Below are 24,966 nucleotides of genomic sequence, written 5' to 3'. Positions count from 1 at the left end.
AGGCCTGGTTAGTACTTGGATGGGAGACCGCCTGGGAATACTGGGTGCTGTAGGCTTATACCATAGTCTTTCGAGACTGAAGGTTGCCAACCAGCTCTGCTACAAACTCTAGAATTCAGTGGACCAAGAACAGGAGGAGCAGATATGGAGATCCGATCCATCACAGACTCATAGACAGCACTGCTTTTCTTAAATTCTCCCCTCCCTCCAAAATTTCAACGTTCTAATTGTGTAGTGCAATCCTATCATGCGCTGGAACAGGCAGGCCAGGAGGTCTGCATTGTACCCAGTGCAACATAGGGGCCCAAAGTGACTCAGTTGGAGGTAAGGGGAAACTCTTTCCCTTTACCCCTGGGTGAGCCACCACAGCCCCAATGTGTCTCTGCGAACTTATGTCACCTCTGGAGGTGGCCTAAGTCTGAAGAGAGCGGAGTGGCTTGCAGCCACTCTGCACCGCTCAAGAACGGGGCTAGGATCCGACATATGTGCCGGGTCCCAGCCTCGTCTCCCACACTCTGACCGTGCACCCCCGGGACCGCCCTCCCCCTGCCACGGAACACCTCCCTCCCATCTAGTCCCCGCCTTCCCCAGACCCTTGCGTTGGCTGAGCTCTGCTGGCTCAAGCCTCCCTGCACAAGTCAGCATGGAGGCTGGATTCAGCCTCTGCGGGCTGGCGCGCATCCCTGCACCAGCCCAGCCAACTCTAGAGGAGATACAAACCTGCTTTTTGGCACATTTGCAACCCTCCTGGGCGGGCGCAAGGGACTTGTGCCGGCCCGAGGCGCGTTTAGGATTTTGCCCTTAGTTTCTTTCTATTCATTCCACATCTTTTAGGGAAGACAACAAAAGCTGATGCATTGCGGGGGGTGCGACTGATCACCCACAGTTGTGTATTTCTTTACTAACATATCTATCATTAAGTACTATCAGATTGTGACAAAGAAGGACAGCTGCACTGCCAAAGTACACAGCACTTTGCGCAACTTGAGGCAGGTGACAGCTGATAAACATCAAAACAGAACAGAAAGGGAGTTTGTTTCATACCATTTGTTTTTTTCTGATCTAATGCAAGAAAAACTGTGGAATTGACACTTGGTAACCCATCAGAAAAGGAGAGAGACAATGGATTTATTTTTTCACAGATTTTGGTGTTTTCCAAAGTTAGATGTGCAGAAAGTAGTATTATGTGTTTTTATTAAAAGTTTACATTATAATGATAATTGCTTTAAAAGTGTAGTAGATAGGTCATATAGGTGGTATAGTGTCAGCTAATGAAGCCAGTCACTGTCCATGTACTCCCCCATTAAATAATAAATAAAAACCAAATAAAATGGTTTTTCGCAGATTTCAGGATTAAAAGAGAGAGAGAGACTCTGCATCCAAGCCAGCTAGAATCCCATTTTAAAAAATAATAATACAGTAGGCCCACAATAGCTGCAGATTTTGGACCTGCAGATTTCATTATGCATGGGTCCCTGAAAATGTGGGGTTGGACCCACATGGACCCTCCAGAGGCTACCAGAGCTGGGCCTCTGGGGGGGGGTGTTCTGGGGGCTGGGGAGGCCGCACGCACACAACCAGCTCTTCCTCTAGTAGCATTCATTAACTGTCAGTTAAGCCAGCGTAGCTACCCCTGTGCTGGCTCAGAGAGTCGTAAATGTGCCCTTAAGGCACATTTGTGACAACACATGAGCTAGCAGCACTGGCCCAACAGCCTGCACCGGCCTGTCGGCGCTGCAATCAGGAGTATCAATGGTTGGTTGGTTGGCAACCTTTAGTCTTGAAAGGCTATGGTACAAGCCTACAGCACTCGGTATTCCCAAGCGGTCTCCCATCCAAGTACTAACCAGGCCTGACCCTGCTTAGCTTCCGAGATCAGATGAGATCAGGCATGTGCAGGGTGACAATGGCAGGTGCATTGCAGGGTCATGGGGAAGGGTGGTGTAGGAGAATTGGATGGGGGAGGGTAAAACAAGGGGAGGATCACACCCAAAAGGAGGTGTCTTGGCAAAGCAAGCCTCCGCCGTATCCTAACCCCCCTCCTGCACCACCCAGCATTACACTGGGCTTCCCGGATCTGCACCGGCTAAATAGCTAGTGCGGATCGAAAGTCCCATAGGGTTCTGCAGCTTTATCCAGGGTAAAGGGAAATATATCCCCTTACTCTGAAGACCGGCAGCTACCTCCTAACCTGTGCAGAATATAACACAGACCATGCCGTCCAGCTGTGTGAGCTGCAGGTTAGGATTGAGCTGTAAGAAAAACGCTTTTTATGTTTTCCTGGAACTGCTGATTAAAATAATATTTATTTCCATTACAGTGTCTCTGACAGAACACAAGATTTAAGTATTATGAAAAAGCTAAACATTTTAGAAACTCCCTGCAGGACTTCTGTCAATGGCCTAACAACCTAAATTTAATTCTGTCGAACAATCTGCTTCATCCTAAATAAAGATAAAAAAATTATAGACTACAGATATTGTCCAGATTCATGCAAGCAATAATACTTTTAGTATATCAGTGAATACAAGATTAAGCTATATATATGATATTCATTTTAATTCCATTTTACTGAAAGCATATGGTATACTATTTAGTAATAGCAGATGGACCATTATACAAGCTCTTGATACTACATTTAATTACCAGATTTGTAAAGGAATGGTAGATATTACTGTACCCCATGGTGTTTCATTCATAACTTTCAATAAACGGAATCTGGAAAAACATTCATGGGTTTCAATACTTTAGCCGCGTTTTGCTTCGGAGCCGTTACCACAAGCTCTCTGGTTTGAGCATTCGCTTTTTAATAAAAGTCATTGGGAATTTTAAATAAAAATAATGGAAGAATGTTGATCCACAGTGGTAGAAAGACTTCTACCCGCAGCTGATGAAGTTCTTGTGCTGCCTGATCTTGTCAGTGTTTCTCAATGTTTATCCTCTGCTGTACCACTTCACATAGTCCTCCTATTTGAAATACCACCAGAAGTAACTGGTGATGACATCATTGCCAGTTCCTTCTGGGTTGGGAGGTCAGATGTGATGTAACAAACACCAGTAAGAGGTTGAGGGTGGATGGGAGATCTTTTTTTGAGCATGGAAAAAGCATGCTTTGGAGTCTTCTACTGCCGTTGTTGTGTCACGTTCCCCCTGGGCAGCAGGGGTTCCCATAAGTACCACCAGATACCACTTGTACCACTGGTGGTACCCCCACCATTGGTTGAGAAACACCGATCTAGTCATTCTGAGGAGAGCAAAAGCAGTCTGTGGGGTTATACACTTCTCTCTTTATCTCATCTTCTCATGTCTAAATTCCTTTCACCATTGAAGCTAACCAAGATTACGGTCCAATCCTACCAGCTGGCAGAAGTGCAAGGATGCTGGCAGGAGTGACGTTCCACAGGCAAGCGCAATGAGGTCACCGGGGCAACGGCTGACAGCTGTGCACACAAGCCAGCAGAGAGGCCACCATCCACAGGCACCAGTGAGTTGGCGGAAGGGGCAAGCGGTGGGAGGAACAGGGCATTTCTGGGCAGGGAGGGGGACGAACCTCCAAGTCCAACACTCTTTGGAAGAATTCCAGGGACCCTGCAGGCGCACGCTGCCTTCTACTCTAATGAACCTGGGCAGCTAACTACCCATCAATCAATTTCTGAATTTGCTGTGTTTATAATACATACCAGTTCCTTTGCTTACATACGGAGGCTTGAAGAATTTCACCGCACCATACAGGTTCACAACAGTACCATCTTTGAGACGATTCAATGGGGTATACGTGTACTTCGGGGCAACAGACTGGCAAAACAAAACACAAAGCGATCACGTAAAGATATAGGACCTGGGTATTTGATACACAATGAATAACAATTTTTCTTCTCTCTGGACAATATTCCTATTAAAATACATAATCATTTCCTCAGTGCTGGCACCAGGTTGCTGTAGACTCTGGGCAAAGCCCTGCACTGCTACTCATTGGGGCACTGCCACTGCCAATGGTACTGAGAGTTCAGAGGTCAGCCCAACCAGGAGATCCCTGTGACGGGTGCAGATCTCAGCCGGAGCTCAACCTGATGACTTTTAATGCCACTTTTCTGTATTTCTGGAAGGTGAATGCAACACTATTTTGCTGACTGGGTACAACTGTCACTGATCAAACACTTGATCATTGTACAAATACACTGGGTCTTCCTTATCTGCAGATCTGAATATCCACGGATGACCTTATGGATCTTGGCTCATTAGAATCTGAGCAACCCTTCTCACAATATTATAAGGGTTTGTATTGAGTTCGTGTTGTGAGAATGGATGATGGCCGGATCCCAAAGGATCTCCTCTATGGAGAACTCGTGCAAGGAAAGCGCCCTACAGGTAAGACCACAGCTGCGATACAAGGACATCTGCAAGAGGGATCTGAAGGCCTTAGGAGTGGACCTCAACAAGTGGGAAACCCTGGCCTCTGAGCGGCCCGCTTGGAGGCAGGCTGTGCAGCATGGCCTTTCCCAGTTTGAAGAGACACTTGGCCAACAGACTGAGGCAAAGAGGCAAAGAAGGAAGGCCCATAGCCAGGGAGACAGACCAGGGACAGACTGCACTTGCTCCCGGTGTGGAAGGGATTGTCACTCCCGGATTGGCCTTTTCAGCCACACTAGACGCTGTGCCAGAACCACCTTTCAGAGCGCGATACCATAGTCTTTTGAGACTGAAGGTTGCCAACAGTGATGCCCACAGCTAGAGGGTCTCAGAGGACCACTCTGATGCAACAAGAAATGTCTTCAAGGAGTGTCTGGGAGGCCTTCTGAGTTATGGGGAGGTCATGCGAGGCTTCTGAAAGGCATTTCTGGTTTGCCGGCACCACCCCCCCTCCACAGATTTCATTATTCACAGAATTCAGTATCAGTGGGAGGGAATCCTAGAACAGATCCCCCATGGATACTGAGGGCCCACTGTATCAACTTACTGCACAAGGTGTTAAAAACTCACAGGCAGGTCATTTTACAGGGAACATGAGTATAGCCTACTTGCAAAACCAGAGAAAAAACACATTTTCCAGCACATCCAATGAGAAAGACAGACCTGGGCAGGCTGATTTTTGAGATACTGAAAATTCCCCTATGGCTCTCGTCAGTGAACAACCTGGTCACCTGCTTGAATGCATGTCAGGAAATCTTTTCCCCTGAATTATTGCCTCTTGTGACACCGCAAATTTATTTTAATAAAGTTTTGGAAAGCCTGCTAGGCTGTAAATATTTGTTCACTTTCCAACAATGGGCAGAAGGTATTGCATGCATTTTAATTACTTCTCTCATCGCCTCGTTCCGCTGGCTAGCCTAATGAATAGCCGTAATACTTTCAGACCAGCTCCAACCATTTAGCGCAAGCAGAAAATTAGCAGGTTTGCCAATTAGCCTGCTCAGTTTGATTAGATGATGCTGCCTGAAGAGGAATGATTTATATAAGACAAGAAGTAAGAAATATCTTGTGGACATATTCTAGAATATGGGCCTCAATGAAGGAAAAAGAGAAGCAAACGTAGGGTGCATTTGGATCAGTTCATAATTTGGTATGCCTTATTTACTTGGTGAGGGGAATTTGTCTATTGAAGATGTTCATCAGAGAATTAAGAAACTGACACCCATCTCCGCTACCCATTTAAAGATGCAGCAAGCTTCCATTGCAAGCCTTGAACCTGCAATGTCACGCTTATTTTCAAAGTCAAAAAACACTAAAACACAAACGTCACCTCGCCTACATCGCAGGGCTGTTGTGAGGACAAAAGGAAGGAAAAAAGGAACCACATGCACTGCCCTAAGCTCCTTGGAGGAAGGGCGGTATAAAAATGAGAAAAATAAAATAAATAAATAATAAAATATTACCATTGCTACTGTTTCGGTAGCAGCTGCTGTACGTGACGACTTAGGACAAATCTGGGGAGAAAAGCAGAATTGAGGATCTCAAGCACTGCTAGACAACCAAGATTATTTCAAAAGCTTTTCCTGCCAATGTTCTAGCAAGGTTGGACACACAATGATTAAACAAACAATCTTGGATTCAAAGAGCTAGGTGGAAAAAAAGTCCAAGAGTTTGGGAATGTCCCACTGATTTTTGAAAACTCTTTTTCTTTTAACGGAAGACCCTCTTGTCCCCATACCACATCACTAAGAAGTTTGTTGTTCATCAGGGGACAGAACACAGCATACTACTGTTTGCGAGACAAAGTCATTTGGGAGCTATGCCACCACCGTACCTGAGGGGCTTTCCTTGTAACACTGCAGGCCAGAGTTTGAAGACTCATGTATTAAATGATATTGAACTTTCATTCAAGTTGGCATAAGATACGGGCAGCCCAATCCTAACCTGCGCTAGAACGGGGAGGCTGGCTGGCCTGCCCCGTATCCAACACAGGGTTGGGGCTGGTTGCAGATCAGCCTAGGGCAAGGGGATCCCTTTACCCAAGGCAATGCCACAGCAGACCCAATGGAGCTACTTGGATCTGCGCTACCTAAAGAGGTGGTGGTGCAGATCCAAGCGGCCCAGAGCTGCTCCAGGTCACCCAGGACTGGGGTTAGGATCCAGCACAAGTGCCAGATCCTGGCCCCATCCTACTGAATGTTTCCTTCCCCCAGGAGGGGGGCTGGCCATTTCGGCACCCCTGTAGCGCCAGGAAGCTTAGGATGGGGCTGCCCAAGTAATTGTTAACAGGAAACAGGAAGTTAACTTCCGCTCTTAGTCTCCCTTTGTGTGAATGTAATGAAGATAAATGAAGGTAATGGGCGTGGGGAACAGTGGATAACTGGATCCGCAGGTACCCGGAGATGCCCACATTCCCACTGTGAAGATGACACACTGGGGAAGCGTCACTGGTTGATGTTCGAGCCACTACATAGCTGAAAAACGCACAGAAGCCCTTCTAGGAAAAAAATGGGAGAGTCCTGTCACAAAAGCCAATACTCCATAATATACAGAGCAAGAGAGAAAGTGAAGAGTATAAGCTTTCAGGTCAAAATTCTGGATCTTGCCACATCTGGGCTATCTTCCAGGCTGGCAAACACTCTACAGAAATGACCCTCCCAGTCCTTCAAGTGCTAAGAACCAGGTTTATGCTAGCGGATATTTTCAAGCTCAGCACTGAAATCTCTTGACTATCAAAATGTTTGCTGTTAGATAATGTCCAAAATAAAGTAATCACTATGTAAACAGATTTATAGCCTAGTTACTAACCTGTAGAAATCACAGCAAACATTAACCAAAAAAATATGCTCTTGGCCACTTCAGCAAGATTGCTAATGTTCCAGGCCAAAGTCAATTCAATGCTAAATATTATTAGAAAAATTGGCAAGGGCCAATAGTTTTTTCTTAAACAAAGAAGCAGCACTCCGTGAAATGTACTTCACTTCAATTTTAATAGGCTTCAATTAAATTTAAGGGTCTAGAACATATGCTAGTTATGATTCAAAAGCAGTGTCCAATATGGTCTGTTCTGCGTTCCACTTATTCTTTACGATACCTAGATTTTATGATTCATTGGATACCTAAACAAATGAAAGACCTTGGAACTATTCCAAAAGAACCCAACGAACAATCCTGCAGAGACAGGGCTATGCACACTTCACTCTGAAAAATGTTAGTAACTCTACATTTAAAGGCATAGAGTAGTATAGACCACCCACCGTATCCTCAGAAGATCTGTTCCAGGGCCCCTTCAGATACAAAAACCACAGATATGGGGGAATCCTGTCACAACGTCCCTTGTGCACCCATTAACATAGTTTGGAACCAGGGCAAAAATTATCTTCCTTATACAGGTTGCTATAAGCATTCAAGCTTATAGGGATGCTAAGCTGCCGGTAGCCTGAATATTTAAAAAAAACTTGACTGATGTTAACAGGAAGCACCAGGCGTAAGGTGCTAGGAATCTTGAACCCATGTCCTTGGCACCAGTTCTCAAGCATCTTACTCTCTGCAGCACAGAGGCAACTCACAGTTCTGCCATGACATCAAATAATCACATTATAGATCATTTGTAGAACAAGGAAAAATAAAGAAAAGAAATTTGCACAACATACATAAATAGTTGACCCCGTTTCCTCCGAAACTTCCAGCTGACAGCCATGCCTGTCATCTCCACTGGTAGATTTAGCCAAACCGAATCCAGCTACCACCATGATGTCCTGTTGGAAGCAAACATCTTATTAATTGGCAGGTTATTCAAAGAGGTGTTTGAAAATGGTGGGTTTTATTTACTCAGAAGTAAGCCCATTGCGTTCAGTGAGATTTACAAGCCCAATCCTAACCTGCACTGGAATGGGCAGTCCAAGTGGTCTACTCTACACCATATCTAGCACAGGTGAGGAGGTGACAGCTGTGCAATTCAGAGTACCCTGCACTGTGTGCTGGCCACCCCTATGGGGTTACTTGGATCCAAGCCAGCGAAACTGCTGGCACACATTTGAGCAACCTGGTGTTAACGGTGGGCAGGCCAGGAGGGGAGTTAGGATCTGGCCTAAGTTCCAGAGGCTGGCCCCACCCCCTTTCATGAGGCTGGTCTGCCCACCGGTTCACTCTCCCCCCACCCAAAACTACCCTCATTCTGCCCTCCCACCACCCTCTCCAACCCCCCGTGCCACCCTCAGCCAGCACAAACGTACCCTCTCCAGTGGGGATCTGGCGTTAAGAGGCTAGCACACATCCTTGCGCCAGCCTCCCTGACTCTGAAGTAGACATGAGTGTGCTTTATGGCAAGTCTGCAACATTCCATATCAGCCCATCTGAAAGGGAGGGTCGCCCTTTTAGGGCACAATCTTAACCAACTTACCAGCAGCCAGGTAAGGACGACGCAGCTCCGAGGTAAGGGAACAAACGTTCTCTTACCCTGACTGCCACCCAACTGCAGGATGCAGCATATGACCCAATGGCACAGCTAGGTCAATGCTGGAAAATTGGTTAGGATTTCAGCCTTAGGCTGTAAACTTATCTTACTGGGGAAGAAAAAAACCCCTCTAGTTACTCGTTATAGGTCAGGATGATGCATGGAAAGAAAATTCTGAGGACTGCAGAACTCCATTCTCAAAGATGCTATTGCCCATACGGATGTATAAATCAAAAAGAAAAAGATATTGCCAACTGTCCACTTGCTCCTGTGCACAATGTTTGCTCAACAGTCAAACCAGCATAAAGTCAAGGAATCTCATTTTATGGAAACTGGCTTTTGCAATGGCACTTTCCATTATATGTCAATGATTTGAAAACTACACTGAAACCATAATGGAATAAAGCTTGAATGCAATGGTCCCATTTGAAAAAAAATCTTGCTGTACTTATCACTGCCTTGTCAGAAGACAAAATAAAGAATGTTATTAACCAAATGGATAAGAAAAGGGAAACTCATGTACCTTGCAATTTGTACAGGAAAGCGAGTGCATGACTATTTCTGAGGTTGTTATAAATTATGCTCAATTTTAGAGATTTACGTCAGCAAGGGATAAAATCCAGAGGAATCTAGGTACATGCAAAATTCAACTTAAGTCAGTATTTAACTGTACAGTTAAATTCTATTGGTCCCACTGATTTCGACATGTTTTAGGCCAACTTCTCTGGTCTGCACGCTGAAGCCCCACTGATTTCAATATGATTCAGGCCAACTTCTCTGGTCTGCACACTGAATAAGGAAGAAAATCGGGAAAATGATTTTCTCTTGATTCCAAAAACGAGAAGTGGGTTCGAACTGCATTCTGCAGCAGTTCTTAGGCGTGGGGAGATTCACAGAGGTGTCCACAGGCTCCTTGTACCCTTTGGAGGGTGATAGTAACTCCCAGTGAGTTGAAAAAAAATCCCAGTTTTGCAGCGGCAGTGGGATCATGGGAGCACTTTTGCAAGGTCACCACGCCCGTTGATGGGATAGCAACCTTTTCTCCCAGGCTAGGGTCATAACACCCCAGTCTGGGAACCACTAAGTTACGAGATCAAAGTACTGCATGAGCAGTGGCCTTAAGATCATTCTCCTGTCTCCCTCAAGCCCTAGCCAGACAAAAATATGAAAAAAACCCGAGTTCATGCCCTGGGGAGGAGGGAGGGGAGAAGCTCTACATCTCCAACCACTTCTCATTCATTCTCAAACACTCAAAAAAACCAAGGTATTCCATATTCTAGGCATTATCCATACTAGATATTCATAGCTATATTTAATTAGTTGAAAAGAATAACTTCCTAGGAAATCAAAATTCAAAGATTCATTCTATGAAGTGGGAAAATTTAGATTGCATTTATAAAAGCAAAGAGACTCATGTAAATGAAGCACACCCCCCAAAAAAACCATCAAAGTAAACTACAATAAAATGCAGATTAAATACACGAAGGATAGAAGTACATTTTTCCATAAGCATTACTATATAATTATTTTTCTGCTGCAGTACAAAAAGCCTTAAAAAAATCCCCTTGCTTAATAAGAGTAAAGAATAATTTAACTGAGAAGGCTAATCTAGACAGCAAAGAAATGCATTTCCCCAAAATCAGACTATAAGGGAGGGTTGGCCAAACTGGAGAGCAAGCCTTACCTGCAGATGGACCAGACCAAGTCCTTGCACCAGCCCAGGAGCGTCACAAACATGCCAGAAAGCACGTTTGCACCTCCTTGTGAGCAGGGTAGGCTAGTGTGAGGATGTTGTGCCTGATCCCACAGGGAGAGGGAAAGTTCGCACCGAATGAGTGCAGCTGGCATGGGGAGGGAGATGGTGTTGAGAGGATAGAATAGGAGCATTTTGGGACAAGGGCAGGCCAGTGGGTGGACTGGGCTTGGGCGAGTAGGACTGACCTCAGCAACTTAGGCCAGATCCTTACACCATCTCTAGCCTTGATCAGCCTTACACGGGCCACTCAAATTCACATCAGCGGATTTGCTGGCGCAGAACCAAGTAGCCCCATAGGGTTGGCTGTCATGCAACACAGGGTAAGGGGATAAATATCCCCTTACTCTAAGTTGCACCACCTCCTAACCAGTTGGTCTGCCTGTCCCAGTGCAGGTTAGGATAGGGCTGACCATGTAAAGAGCCACATGAGATAAACTTCAGCTGTTTGAGAATCACAGTATTTAAGGAGCATTTAAATCCTTAAATATATTATTTACTCTCCATGAACATTAAATGTTCCAAAGCAAAAAAAAGAAGAAAAAGCTGCCTTTTGCAAAGTGCTCGCAAACAAAGAGAGGCAAGTCATGAGCGCAACGGGGAATTTGAGAACCGCGGATATGGAACCCACGAATACAAGGAGGCTACTGTTTATGGCTCCAGCTACAGTGATAACACTTGCAGCACCTGATGCTTTTGTCCAAAGCGCACTGCCTTACTCATCCAGGTGGCCTCAAAAAGAGTCACAAGACCAGGGCTTTCTGTAGCTTAGCATGAAACAACTATGTGAAGAATCTTTCCAGTCGGTGGGGTAGATTTAAGCATGGGCGCCTTTCTCTTCCGATTCCATGAGACACTCAAGTCTCTTAACAGTTTTGGTGCTTCAAACCAACCAGCTGCTTATTCCAAGTGAGCAGCTGGATCTCAGACAGCACAAATATAAAGACACTGGAGCGCCTTGTGCACAAACCGTGCGGCAGCCTGCCCTCAACTATTATCCACACCTGCAGTTATTGAACTAAAAGAAGCTGAGCCAAAGAGAAAGAAAATGGGAAAATGGTAACTGCCTGTATTTCCTGGCCGGGGTGCCACCAAGGTTTGTCACCCGGTGTGGGAGGCCAGTGCATCACCCCTATGATGGACCTCCTCCCATGCAACAGATGGGGCAGTGCCCCAAAGCAGAGGACATGGTGATGTACCACCGACCCACTCCTGCTCGTTTTTTGGTTATAACTTTTGATAGACTAGAGATATTTCAATGTCGCTTGTTCTATTGCATTCCGCGTGAAAATACGCATTGGTTGATATATAACATGATGGTACTATTCAAGCACAGCAAGATTTTAAAAATTTTGGCCAGTAGTGGGTGTTATCCTCCTGCGGGGGCACCCCCCACCCCGCCCCCCTCTAGCACACCACTGTTCCCTGGCATCCCTCCTCATACCGGACTGGAGACTCATACTAGACTTCCAGAGAAGCAAATGGTAGGAGGGCGGGGGAGAAGAGCAGTTGATAGACTATATTACTGACAGGCAGGGAAATGAAGCGAGATATCCAAGAAAATAGAACTGAACAGAGGGAATTGCAGTGCAAGTTAAAGGCTCCTTTACTTTAGTTAATCCTGGCATGGCCCGTTTTCAAAGCGCCGTCTCAATTTTATCCTTGCCCTCTAAGTACCTTCAGATGGATGGGCCCTCGCCGGGAAGCACTTTTGCCTCCAAGTCTCTCCTTTTGCGTTCAATCTCGCGCCACCTGCACTCCCATTAGCTTTTACGGCGGGGCCTTTTGTTCGGGTGTTTATTTGATTACTGCAAATAAAAATGCTCGCTGATTAAAGCCGACAGCTTTGCGCAGAACACCGGGCAACACGCAGCCCTTTTGCTAACTCAGCAGTCTCCGACAATGCTCCTCTAAATGATTTAAACTCCCAAACCGTAATGTTTGCGTTGGAAAGAAAGAATGCTAACTTAAGTGATACAGACAGATTCAATTATTACCAAAAAAAAAGTACAAAAACAGAGGGAAACAAAGCTTGTTCTGCAAACAAATTACCAGGACATGATAAAGTATAGTCCATAACATAATTGAGGAAAGACGTATGTTTTGTTATTTATGCCACTGTCCTATCATACTTCATATTCAACACAAATTATCCCTACTACAGGCCTACTCTGCGGGTTCTGAAACCACAGATTTAACTCACGGATTTCATGGATGGCCAGACCTGACCAGAGGTGTTCTCCAGTCATGTCCCAGAGGCTTTCTGAGGCTGTGTGGCCTCTCCAGGCCTCAGAACACCTCCGGACACGACCAGAGAACATCTCAGATTGCATTTGGAAGTCATACAGTACAAGACCAATGGATTCACTTAGTCATGGGTTTCAGTCTAGGTATGAATACAGAGATCCAACTGTAGCTAGAAACAAAGATTTCTTTTAGAGGAATCACAAAATTCCTGTTGGGGCGAGGAAGAAGATAACATTCAATTTAACTGGAGTTTCCCCTTAAATCAGCGATTTTCAACCTTTTCCATCTCATGGCACACTGACAAGGCACTCAAATCGTCAAGGCACACCATCAGGTTTTTGACAAAGCACACCATGCTGCCAGTGAGAGGCTCACAACTCCCAATGGTCCTACTAACAAATAACCCTCCCCCAAATTCCTGTGGCACACCTGTGGACCACTTATGGCACACCAATGTGCCATGGCACAGTGGTTGAAAATGACTGCCTTAGGACACAATCCTAATGTGCCCTGGAGCAGGCAGGCTGGCAGGCCTGCGCTGCATCCAAGGCAAGATTGGGTCTGCAAGCAACTCAGCCCGGGGCAAGGGGAATCGTTTCCCTGTACTCCGGGTAAAGCCAGAGCAGCCCAAATGGGACTACTTGGATCTGCAACACCTCAAGAGGTAGCGCAAATCCAAGCAGTCCAGGACTGCCTGGCCCTGCCTTCCACTCACTGTCCACCCCCAGGAACATCTGCTGCCCTCCCATCCCCTATGCCCCTACAGACCTCTGCATCAGCTGAGCTTTGCCAACGCAACCTACCTGCCTCCTGGGGCCCACATCAGCATGGAAAGGACGGCGCACGTCCGTGTGCCGTCCTAACCCCACTTAGGTTGTCACGGAAGTGCTTTACAACACTTTCACGACAGCCTTGGGCCAGCGCAAGGGATATGCGTCGGCCCAAGGCCCAGTTTGGATCGGGACCTTAAGATTCTTAATATAAACTCACCTACAGTTTCTCCAACTGAGATATTTTGCAGAGAGTACTCTAACTTGCCCGTGTACATAAACGGCACTCCTACCACTGCAGATTAAATTCAGGTTGCTTCTAAAAATAGCAAAATAAGCCACAAACTAAAGAGCTATCCTCGAGGATGCTTACTTCCCGCATCAGCATCTTTTGAGATTACTGGGTGCCCAAGTTATTCTAGAACTTGGCTGCTGACTCAAGAGTTACACTTCCATACAGCTGACTTGACTATCTTATACTCCCAATTTACTGAGAACCCCTAGCCTCATGCAAACCCAAGTTAAGACTCATGAATTTCAAGGCTGGCTGTCGACAGTGCTATACGGCTGTTTATTTTCCTTACATATAACACACAAGAGATATGCGATACAAAACTCATTGGCTAATCTCTCCTAACTAGAACTCTCCTTGTATGCCACCAATATGCTGATCACAGCTTGAGTTAACTTTTCCTCCTACTTTAAGAAGTGGAAACCTTTAGAACTACAGCATGCGTGGCTCCGGTCACTTCCACAGCAGAAATTATTTTGAAAAGGAATATCTTATGCATATATCTGACAAGTACAGGGGATCCTCTGTATCTGCAGGGGTTTCGTTCTGGAACCCCAGGCGGCTACCAAAATCCGTGGATGTTCAAGTCCGCAGATGTCACACGGACAAAATGGCATAAACTGCATGCATTGCCTGGACTTGCATAAATTGCCCGAGTACCCAATCCTAACCAACTTTCCAGCACTGGCACGGCTATGCCAGTGGGGCACATGTTGCATCCTACAGTTGGGGGACAGTCATGGAGGCCTCCTCAAGGTAAGGCAATGTGTTCCCTTACCCTGGTGTTGGAAAGTTGGTTCGGATTGTGTCCTAAAAGTCTTCAAAAGACAAAATGGAGACCAAGGGCACAATCCTAACAGTGCCCTAGGCCAGCACAAGTCCCTTGAGCTGCCTCGGGGTGCCACAAAAGTGCCATAAAGGCACTTTTGCGCCACTCAGTGAGTCAGGAGGCTAACTTCAGGGACCTGTGCTGGCAGCAAGGTAGGTGAGCACCAGCAACGGGCCGCCAGCAGGGTGTTCCGTGGAGGCAGGGTGGGTGTTCTGTGGGCAGGGTAGGGTGTGCCGGGTGCAGGGGAAGAGTGGGTGGCAGGTGGACCATAGGCAAACTGGGCCCAGGCAGGGGAGCCAGGATCCAACACTTAGGCCAGATCCTAAACCCGCTCTCAGGTGGCCCGGCTCGGAGCCAGGCTGCTTAGATCTGCGCTAACTCTTTAGGGGCACGTGAAGAGTTACTTGGGGTAAGGGAAACTAACTCCCCTTGCCTTGAATTGCGCTGCAGGTGACCCCAACCCTGTGCTGGATACAACACAGGTCAGCTGGCTAACCTGCCTGCACCAGAGTGGGTTAGAATTGGGTTATGATTTCTTGTTGGCATCCTTCAGTCTCTGAAGACTATGGTATTGCGCTCTGAATAGTGTTCTGGAACAGAGTGTCCTCTCCAGAGCGCGAAGCCTGGGTAAAGTAGGTATGGAGGATAGGCTGTTACCCATGCAGCAAATCCCCCCTCTCCACGTCGCTGAAATGGTCCAACGGAAAGGCAGAGGCCAATACGGTTGGTTCCAGCGGCGTCACAGGAGTTGCCAGAACGTGACTGTGTTCAGCCATGAACTGCCTCAGGGACTCCGGCCCCGGATTTTGCCTCGAGGTTGACTCCTGAAGCCTTTTCCATAACTGGATGTAGCCACAAGGCAGTGGAGGTTTGGGATCAGTTTTCCTTCTCTCAGATGAGCTGCCCTCCCAGGCTGACGAGTCCCGTCTACCTGGTGGCTGTTTAGTCGCCTCTTACGACAAGTACAGCCAAACTGAGGGCCTATTCTTATCCCCAGCCCCCAGGGGATAGGGGTTATGATTTCTATCCCCCTATAAACTGGAGTCATACCAGCACATTGGCCTCCCTCTCCCGCATTCGTTGTCAACTTTTCAAAACCCATGCACACACGCATTTGAGAAGCATTGCAAGTATAATAAGGGCCAAGGTCACAAGGGAAGACTAAACACTATGATGCTGGTGCACTCCGGCTGTTTGAAGTTTCCAGCTCAAGGACTGTGGTCCGCCGCTCAGGCTCCTTAGCGCAGATTTCTGTGATCTCCTAATTGGTGCTTTGGGTCTTGTTTTACATTTTCTCTTTTTGCCAAGAAGGGCACAAGCCACTAATTAACTTTTAGACGCTTAACGGGTAAGGGAGAAAAGTTGATTTTGTAACGTGCATAATTTTTCAGTGCACCATCTAAAGTATATTATTGACATGCAGACCATCATGTGGGTGTTTTTTGGTTTGTTTGCTTTTTGCATATCTCCTGTTCCTGGGCTGGGAAAAAAGAGAGCAACGGAAGTTGATTTGCCCCCCCCCCTTGAATGATCCTTGATGCAGCAGTGTGTCAGGCTGATTCAACATAAGGTAATTGGGCAAATGTTTCTAGGAGGCTCTGAAGTTTAACTCCATCTATGAAGTCTAATCTGAACCACATCACCTTGTTAAGTGAACATCTAAAGCAGTGGTCTGTAACCTTTTGGGGGGGGGACAGAGTCACAGGCCCTTTTGAGAATCTGATGAAGGATACTGACCTCCTCACCAGAAACATACACGTAAACAGAACATCTCTTTTGCACCTGGTTCATAGCCCTCCTGAAGCACATTCATGGACACCAGGTTAAGAACTCCTAATCTAAAAGTTACAGTTACAGAAGAGTGTTACCTATCAACTTTTAACAAGTATAGAGGATGCAGGTTCAACATCTGTGGATTTCATGGGAAGGCCTGCAGCCCATTCCATGGACATAAACAGTCAATCCTTGCTATCCACTAAGGTTAGGTTCCTGGAAAACCTAATGGATAGTGGATACCAAATCACTGAGCCTATAGGAAATATGGGGTTAGGTTCCAGGGGACCCTCTTCACCATACGTTCTATAAACATTATGAACCTGAAACTTACACTGAAGTCTATGGGCTGAGTGAAAGCAAGGGCAGCATCCAGTATGCCACACTGACTCATTTTATGGAACAATTCCAAAATCTAGCAAATTATTCCTTCCTAATATACAGATATTGTCAACTCCAACTTACAAGATCACAAATAGTCAGTACACACAACAGCAGCACCCAGAGAAATTTGTACAAAACCTGATTCAAACAGCAGTTTCCATCTCACATACACACACACTAAAAAGTAACTACAGATGCTGAACTGTTACCAAGGCATGTTCTAAAATTAAAGGCCCAGCCAAATCAGACATTAAAGAGGTTAGCCGTTAAACTAACATCTAGCTTCAGTGAGCTTGCCAGTTTTATGCTGATTTTACTCGACAACCTACCCGGATGATGGCGCACGGAGCATAAATATATGATGGACCATGAAGTCAGCAATCCGTGCAAGTAGTAAGATGTGTGCAGTGAAATTCCATTTGAGTACACCGACTCTTCACTGATCAGAAGTCCCGCTATCCATATCAAACAAAATAAGTCACTGAAGTTTTCGAAACAGATTCAGTGACAGTAGTTTACATTAAACCAGGGGTCTCCAAACTTTTTGGCCAGAGGGCCACATCGTATATCTGTCGTGGTGTAGAGGGCCAGAAAAAAAATAAATATAAAATTTAAATCAATAAATTTGACATGGAACTTAGATGAGTGAATAAATGAATGAATGGGCTCATTCATTCAACCTCTCTGGCCCTTAGAACACTCTCCAGATGCAGCCAGAGCACAGCTCCAATCATGTTCGGCCAAGTGGGCCAGAGGCTTTCAGGAGACACGAGGCTGGCCACGGACCGGACAGAGGCTGGCCATGGGCCACATGGGCCGGGGTTCGGAGACCCCTGCATTAAACTAACGAGGAATCTGGTCTGAACACAAAACTCTAACCTAGCTGATGGTGTGCTCTCAGTGCAAAAACCAGACCAGTATAATCTATAACAGACCCTTTGGTTTAGGGAAGCGGGGAAAAAAATAGCGTGCAAAGCAAGAGATAAGATTTTCCTCATCCCAAGTTTTCTGTGCAAGGGAATTTTTGTTGCATTAAGGGGGCAGGCAGCAACTATCAGAATTAAATTAAGAGTCCCCATCTTCTACAACCCCTATTTGTCGTCTGCAGTGCCGTCTGTCTTGCACTGACTCTGTCCTCTGGCTGTTTCCATTTCAGTTTTCTAGATTGTGTGCCTCCCTATCCCATAGAATGCAAGAGAGCGATGCTGCTTCCAAGGGACTTTTCTTTACATTTTTTGCCATTGCTGTTGTCTCCCTTGTGTCAACTGTCTCCCTTGTGCCAGTATCTAGACCAGGGCAGGCCAATCTTCCAACTTTAGACCTCCTGGACCTCAACAATTGTGTAGAGGAGGGAATTTTGGCTGGTGCAGATGAGAAGCTGCACCTGCTGAAATTCCCTCTTCTAAACAATTGTTAAAGGTCCAGTAACCCTAAAGTTGAAAGGATGGCCACCTCTGATCTAGAGTTACAAGACCCTTTTTTATCAGCCCCCAAAAGCCCAGTCACAGCCCCACCCACCTCCTCTTGCTTCAGTAATTTTTCAGTCTCCATGCCACACCATTCCAGCTTCTTCTTCGGAAAAGGAGAAGACAGAATGGCGTAGCAGGGAGTTTGAAAAAACCCTGCTGCACTCACCGCTACTCGTGTTGTGAGCCTAATGAATTACTCCGGCAGCTCACATCACCGCTAAATACTTTCAGGTTGGCACAGTCTGTGATCACACAAAATTCATGCTGCCCCCCTGCTGCCAAAACGTGGACAGCCCTGATCTAGACCGTAAGCCCCTGAGGGCAGAGACCTGTCTTTTTCATTCTGTAGGAAGCACCATGTCATTATTGGCCTTACACAGAGTACAGAAGTTAAGATCAGGGTGAGGAGCAGGACAAAAAAAGAGGGTTGTTCAGGGTCAGGATCCAAACAGCAGCAGTACATGCCAAGAACCTAACCCCACTTTCCTACCCAAACCTGCCCCCGGGAGTCTCCATGGACTTCCACTAAGAGCCAGCATAGATCAGAGGAAACCTGCTGACATAGGTAGCTGGAAGGTGTACGGAGATCTAAGTAAAAAATATTTTTCTGGTTTCCCCACCACCACCACAGCTTGCTGCACACACCCCTGCAGCATGGATACATGACATAAACTGGTGGAGGGCAGGACTGGGTCAATGGTTGAGCATCATAACCCAGTTAACTAGTCAAAAAAAAAAAAGCTATAATGAATACAATGATCACATATGCTCGCTCTAGATCAGGGGTGCCCAAACCCCGGCCCTGGGGCCACTTGCGGCCCTCGAGACTTATCAAAGCGGCCCTCAGGGAACCCCCAGTCTCCAATGAGCCTCTGGCCCTTCGGAGATTTGATGGAGCCCGCACTGGCCCGACACACCTGCTCTCAGTGTGAGGGCGACTGTTTGACCTCTCACGTGAGCTGGGGGATGAGGGCTCCCTCCACTGCTTGCTTTTTCATGTCTGTGATGCAGTAGCGGCAGCAAAGAAAAGGCCAGCCCTTCATTCATTCATATAAGTTCATCTTTAATATATTCACTTATGTAAACATATGTAAATTTATTCAAATTTTAAATGTAAATTAAGTCTTTTTCCCCCCGGCCCCCGACATAGTGTCAGAGAGCTGATGTGACCCTCCTGCCAAAAACTTTGGACACTCCTGCCCTAGATCAATCAGAACATCAAAAAAACCTTCAAGGGAAAACATGTTCAGGAATAAGAGATATGAAAGCATTTACCCCTTGTTGTAACACTTTGGCACAATCCTCTGCCAACTTTCCAGACAGCAAGGTATTGATGGTGCCACTCTGGAAAAATGATTCTCCCAACTCTGTAAAGACAAGCATAAACAGAGCTTACTGTTAACATTTGTCTAAACACCACAAAGGACAACCATGTAGCAGTTATTCCAAGTAACGACTCCTGGGAAATCTTATGAGCCGAGAGGCCAGGAACACTGAACAGGTTCCCATAAGAACAAAACAGGGGACTCTGTGTTAAATACCTTGAAGTACAATCTTGAAGAACGCTGTTCCATTTCCAAGTCTAGTTAATGGGTGGGAAATAACAGCCGTTCCCTGAAACAAAGGAAAATAAATCTAATTAATGAGACAGAAACACACGCAACAGAAGTTATCCATCATAGACAGTGTTCAGCATGAATCTTCCGTGTATGTGCCAATGTCATTGGCCTGGGATGCTTTGGCAGCAATCTCTGCAACGCAGCATAACATCAGAGTTGGTGGCAGCATAAAAACTTATACAAGTGGGCTCTGAAAGCCTAGAGTCAAACTGTTTCTGCATACAACCAAACAGCAATCCTGAGGGTCACGTAAACGTCATACCCATTTTACAGACGAGGAAGCCAAGTACAAAACTGACACCCATCAGCATAGATTCACAGTCAACCACATTAGACTTTGATCTTTTTAGCAAGTAGCAAATGGAAGAAAATGGGTTACTCTACTGTAGCAATTGCAAGAACCCGGTAGCACCTCAAAGGCTACCAAATACACAGATTTGTCTAATCCAGTGGTTCCCAAGCTTTTTACACTGGGACCCACTTTTTAAAATGAAAATCTGTCAGGACCCACCAGAAGTGATGTCATTAACCTGGAAGTGATGTCATGGCCAGAAGTGACATCAACAATTTAGGCTTCAAACCTACCTGTCATCAGCCAAAAGTCCCACTACACAGCACACTCGTGCTGTTATTTTGCAAAGTGACTTAAAACTGCCCCCAAGTAAGAAAAATCATTCCTGCTTTACAGTTTAGCTCAGTGATTCCCAAACTTTTTAGCAACGGGATCCACTTTTCAAAATGACACTCTATCAGGACCCACCTAGATTTACCAGACATAAAAAAGGAGATCTAGAAAGAAATAACATTTATTTATAAGTAATAATAACCAGGAAAAAAAAGATCCTCAAACATTTATCTCCCTATATTTACACATGCTTGCAAACTGCAGGAGCTGAGCTCTTTGCAGGGTCATTAACAGCTACGAAGCTGATTTTTGAATCGTCTCAGGGCTTGAGGCAATTAGTTATCTGATCTTTCCATCACCCTTTGGCGACCCACCAAAAATCAGGTCCCGACCCACCAATGGGTCCCAAACCACAGTCTGGGAACCACTGAGCTGATCTGCTCTCCTCCTTCTGGCACAGACAGAGAAGCTGAATCACAGGAAGCTGCAAATGTAATGCGCAGCAGGAGACACCAGTCAGATGAAGTTGCAGCCTTTGGTGTTAAACCACCCCAATTACAACTGTACTATTCTCCTCTGGTTTCCCAGCTTGTAAGGCAAGGATGTTTTTTCTCTGTCTTGAGCTTGATGAATTTTAGCAATTACACCAGAACCGAAATAAATATGCAACCCCAGCACTGTCAGCGCCACAATAGGTGGAAAGTAGAGGTAGATCCTCCGCAGCCAACCTTAGCAGGTGCCCCAGTAAATGTGCTTCTCACATTAACAAGAGCTAGTTTCCTCAATAACAATATTTTTGTGCTAGTCATCTGCAGGAGGATTTTTCCCCTTTTCCAGCAGATTCTTGCAGTTGCATTAAATTCTCTCCTTACCAGCAGCAAGTTTTCTCTAAGGAAATGATCCCATCACAATCAAATGGCACACTGAGCATTTTTTTTTTTTACAATGACACCGCAACACAAAAAAATTCCTTTTTTTTTTTTTTTTTTGCATGAATAGATTATGGCAGTGATCTTTTTAACAGCTCAAACAGCACTCTTTCCCCCTCTGCTTCCCTATTTATTTAAGGGCAGAAAACCATGTCTGATCACATTCCTCCTAGACTGAAACGGCTTCAGTCACAGGGCAGGTACCTAGAGGAAATGTAAAGCCATAAAGCAAAGACAGGGCAAGATGGTTCTAATGCTCTTGATTAAACTACTGAAACACTTTCGCTTTCTGTGGATATTTTGCCTGCCTCTGGGAGTTTGAGAGGTTGTCCTTAACAGACTGGCAATGATCAGGCCAAATGGCCATCTGGTCCAGCTTCCTGTATCTGACAGCGGCCCACCAGATGCTTCAGGGAGCACCCAAGACCACAAGAGACCCGTGTTCTACTGCCACTTGCTTGCGCCTGGCATTCTGAGCTAGCCTACTTCTAGAACCAGGAGGTTGCACATACCCATCATGGCTTGTAACCTGTGATGGACCCATCTGCCTGATCTCCTTTCAAAGGCATCTAGGCCAGATGACACCATCACATCTTGTGGCAAGGAGTTCCATAGACTAATCACACAATGGGTAAAATAATTATTTTGTTTGTTCTAACTCTCCCAATGCTCAATTTTAATGGCTGCCCCCTGGTTCTGGTGTGTGTGTGTGTGGGGGGGGAATCCATCTATCCACCCCCTGCATTGTTTTGTACAGCTCATCATGCAGTTGACCTCAACTCCTACATCTACAGGTGGTGTTGGAAGAGACCCATGACCAGTTTGTGTAGAAAGTGTTGAGCTTGATGGATCCATAATCTGATTCTGCCAAGGTAACTCTGAATGTTTTGACGGGGGGGGGGGGGGGACGGGATGACGACACCCATCCAACTTAGCCAAACTATGATACATTGGACTTGCTCAAAAGTAAGCTCCACCGAGTTCAATGAGACTTATTGCCATGTAGGCAGTTACAGGATTGTAGTCCTAGTCACAGATGATACAACACATACCCCTTTTCCCCCAGAAAAACTATTAGACCACACAGAATTGCTTTTGGGAGACCGAGCATCAATTTTACTTGAGGAAATAAAAAGAAAAATTACATTGTGGTGTGGTTCCTCTCCAGTTAAATGGAAAAAAAAAAAATCATTTGTCCATAAAACCAGGCCACTATTGATTCATGAGAAAGGAAAGCAAAATCAATTAAGTCACCAATCTGGAAACTCTTTTTTACCACTATGCTTTTAAAATACTGTCTTAAATGAAAAGCTCTCAAGCTGTTAAGAAGTTTTCTAACTTACTAAAAAGTTGTTTTTTTTTAATCCTCTCTAAAGCAACATTCAAAAATTCTTCCACTATAATTTTATATGTGTAAAATCTTATACATGTAAAAAGATAATTCTAATTCAGGCTAATACAGGAAGGCTAATACATATATAAAATCTTATACATGTAAAAAGATAATTCTAATTCAGGCTAATACAGGAAGGCTAATACATATATAAAATCTTATATATGTAAAAAGATAATTCTAATTCAGGCTAATAATAATAATAATAATAATAATAATAATAATAATAATAAAACTTTATTTTTATCCCGCCCTTCTCCCAAAAAGGGACCCAGGGCGGCTAACAACATATAAAACAAATTAAAACATAATTTCACAGATAAAAACATATTAATACAGGAAGGTATTAAACAATAATAATAAGGATCATATTGACGTGTTTAGGGTCAGACTATAGGAGAAGAGTTGTCATTTGTCCATTAGGAAAATAAAGACAACGATTCTCATTTTGCAAGTAACAGATCTGAACAGGCAATTCTAAAATCCCTACAAAAATGACTTCCACTGTAAATATGCCCCCCTCCCAACTGAATGACATATACAAAGGGAATCTGCCCAAATAACTGCTCAACACAACTCCAAAACTTGCATGGCCCCACATCAAGTGCATGGAATAATATAACTAGAGATGTTTAGTTTCCAGTGAGTAAGATAGGATTACAACTCAAGCCTTTCTGAACACAATAGGCTTACTTCTAAGTAAAACAAACACCACTTTCCAACCTCTCTGATTAGATCTCTGCCAGTCAAAAGTAAGTTGAATTTACTTCTCCCAGATCATAAGATTACTTTCTTTCTTATTTTCTCCCAGATCATAAGATTGCAACTTTAGGCACCCACTGGGTGCAGAACTCCCATGCCAACAGCTAAGGAAAGGTGATCAGCTTCTGCACCCACTTTTCCTGCAGCTGCACTCATCATAACCAGGTTTGCTTGTTTGGCCTTCTCTACTCCAGCCCCTGTGCATGTTTTAACTGCATGCACGGGGGAGGGAAGAGACATAACTTAAAGAATGCAAATAAATATATTGCACTTGCAAATAAATGCAAATAAACACACTGCATTTGCAAATAAAATAATGCTAATAAATATGTTGCATTTGCAAATAAGTGCAAACAGATACATTGCATTTGCAAATAAAAATGTTGCATTTGCAAATAAATGGAAATAAAATAATGCGAATAAATGCACTGCATTTGCAAATAAAAATGCTAATAAATATATTGCATATGCAAATAAAATAATCCAAATTTTTAAATCATTTAAATTATTTACATTATTTAAATTTAAATTATTAAATCCTGCAAAAAGGGTTAAGGCAAGTCAGCTTACCTCCAGGTACTGGTGGGCAGAGTCACAGCCCAGTTGCAAGCACTGGAAATCTACTTTTTGCAGACTTTTTGCAGCCAGGGAGTTTCTGAGCACCCTGATGGATCCTCTGCACACTTCCAGGGGCATCAGTCCTGCTTCCTGCAAAAGAGGCTTTTAAGTAAAATAAAAATAAAAAGCAATGTTTACCCAGAGACCATTGCACTCTTAACTGCAGGGCTTGCAAAGGAGATCAGCAAGGTCTTGGAACGTTCAGCAACTTGCAAGAGACCAGCAGTTCCGGAGCGCGCATGCGCACCAAGCCGCTCCTCCTCTGCTCCCCCCTCCCTCCTCTTTCTGTATGGTCCTCACCCACTGAACAAAGCGGAAGCGCTCGCGCTGTGTTGGTGCGCACGCGCCCCTTGCAAGCTGGCTCGCGCGCAGTGCAATGCAGGCTGCTGCAGGCAGTGCAAGCAAAGGGTTGCATGGGATTGCTGGGCTGGGCTTCTGTGGTTGCAAATGCAGCACTGCAGAAGCTGGAGAGCACACCCTAAGGAGGCAGCCTGAGCAGGAACTGCTCTGCTTTAAGGGAAGGGACAAGAAGGAGGGAGAGAGAGAGAGAGCGGGAGAGCAGAGCAGAAACTGGGTGCATGGATTGGCCCTGGCATAGTAGGGCTTTGGCAGGAAAAGAGAGGATGATGAAGGCTGC

At 45.2% G+C, this 24,966-nt stretch overlaps 1 protein-coding gene and 1 pseudogene across 1 annotated transcript in view; both read right to left on the bottom strand.

Annotated features, from left to right (window-relative positions):
- POT1 (protection of telomeres 1) overlaps positions 1–24,526 on the bottom strand; it is a 67,998-nt gene extending 43,472 nt beyond the window's left edge. Inside the window, exons 1-6 of the mRNA XM_066633548.1 lie at positions 24,282–24,526; positions 19,925–19,997; positions 19,659–19,750; positions 8,064–8,168; positions 5,874–5,924; positions 3,681–3,795 (exon numbers count right to left, since the gene is read on the bottom strand). Of these exons, the coding sequence (XP_066489645.1) occupies positions 3,681–3,795; positions 5,874–5,924; positions 8,064–8,168; positions 19,659–19,750; positions 19,925–19,997; positions 24,282–24,407 (562 nt within the window). The 5' untranslated portion in view covers positions 24,408–24,526. The remainder of the gene's footprint in view (positions 1–3,680; positions 3,796–5,873; positions 5,925–8,063; positions 8,169–19,658; positions 19,751–19,924; positions 19,998–24,281) is intronic.
- On the bottom strand, positions 1,799–1,915 carry LOC136657748 (5S ribosomal RNA; annotated as a pseudogene).
- Positions 24,527–24,966: the final 440 nt, after the last annotated feature.

Source organism: Tiliqua scincoides, chromosome 7 (genome assembly GCF_035046505.1).
Source record: "Tiliqua scincoides isolate rTilSci1 chromosome 7, rTilSci1.hap2, whole genome shotgun sequence".
In the NCBI taxonomy this organism is placed as follows: domain Eukaryota; kingdom Metazoa; phylum Chordata; class Lepidosauria; order Squamata; family Scincidae; genus Tiliqua; species Tiliqua scincoides.
This window is presented reverse-complemented; position numbering and strand designations above follow the sequence as displayed.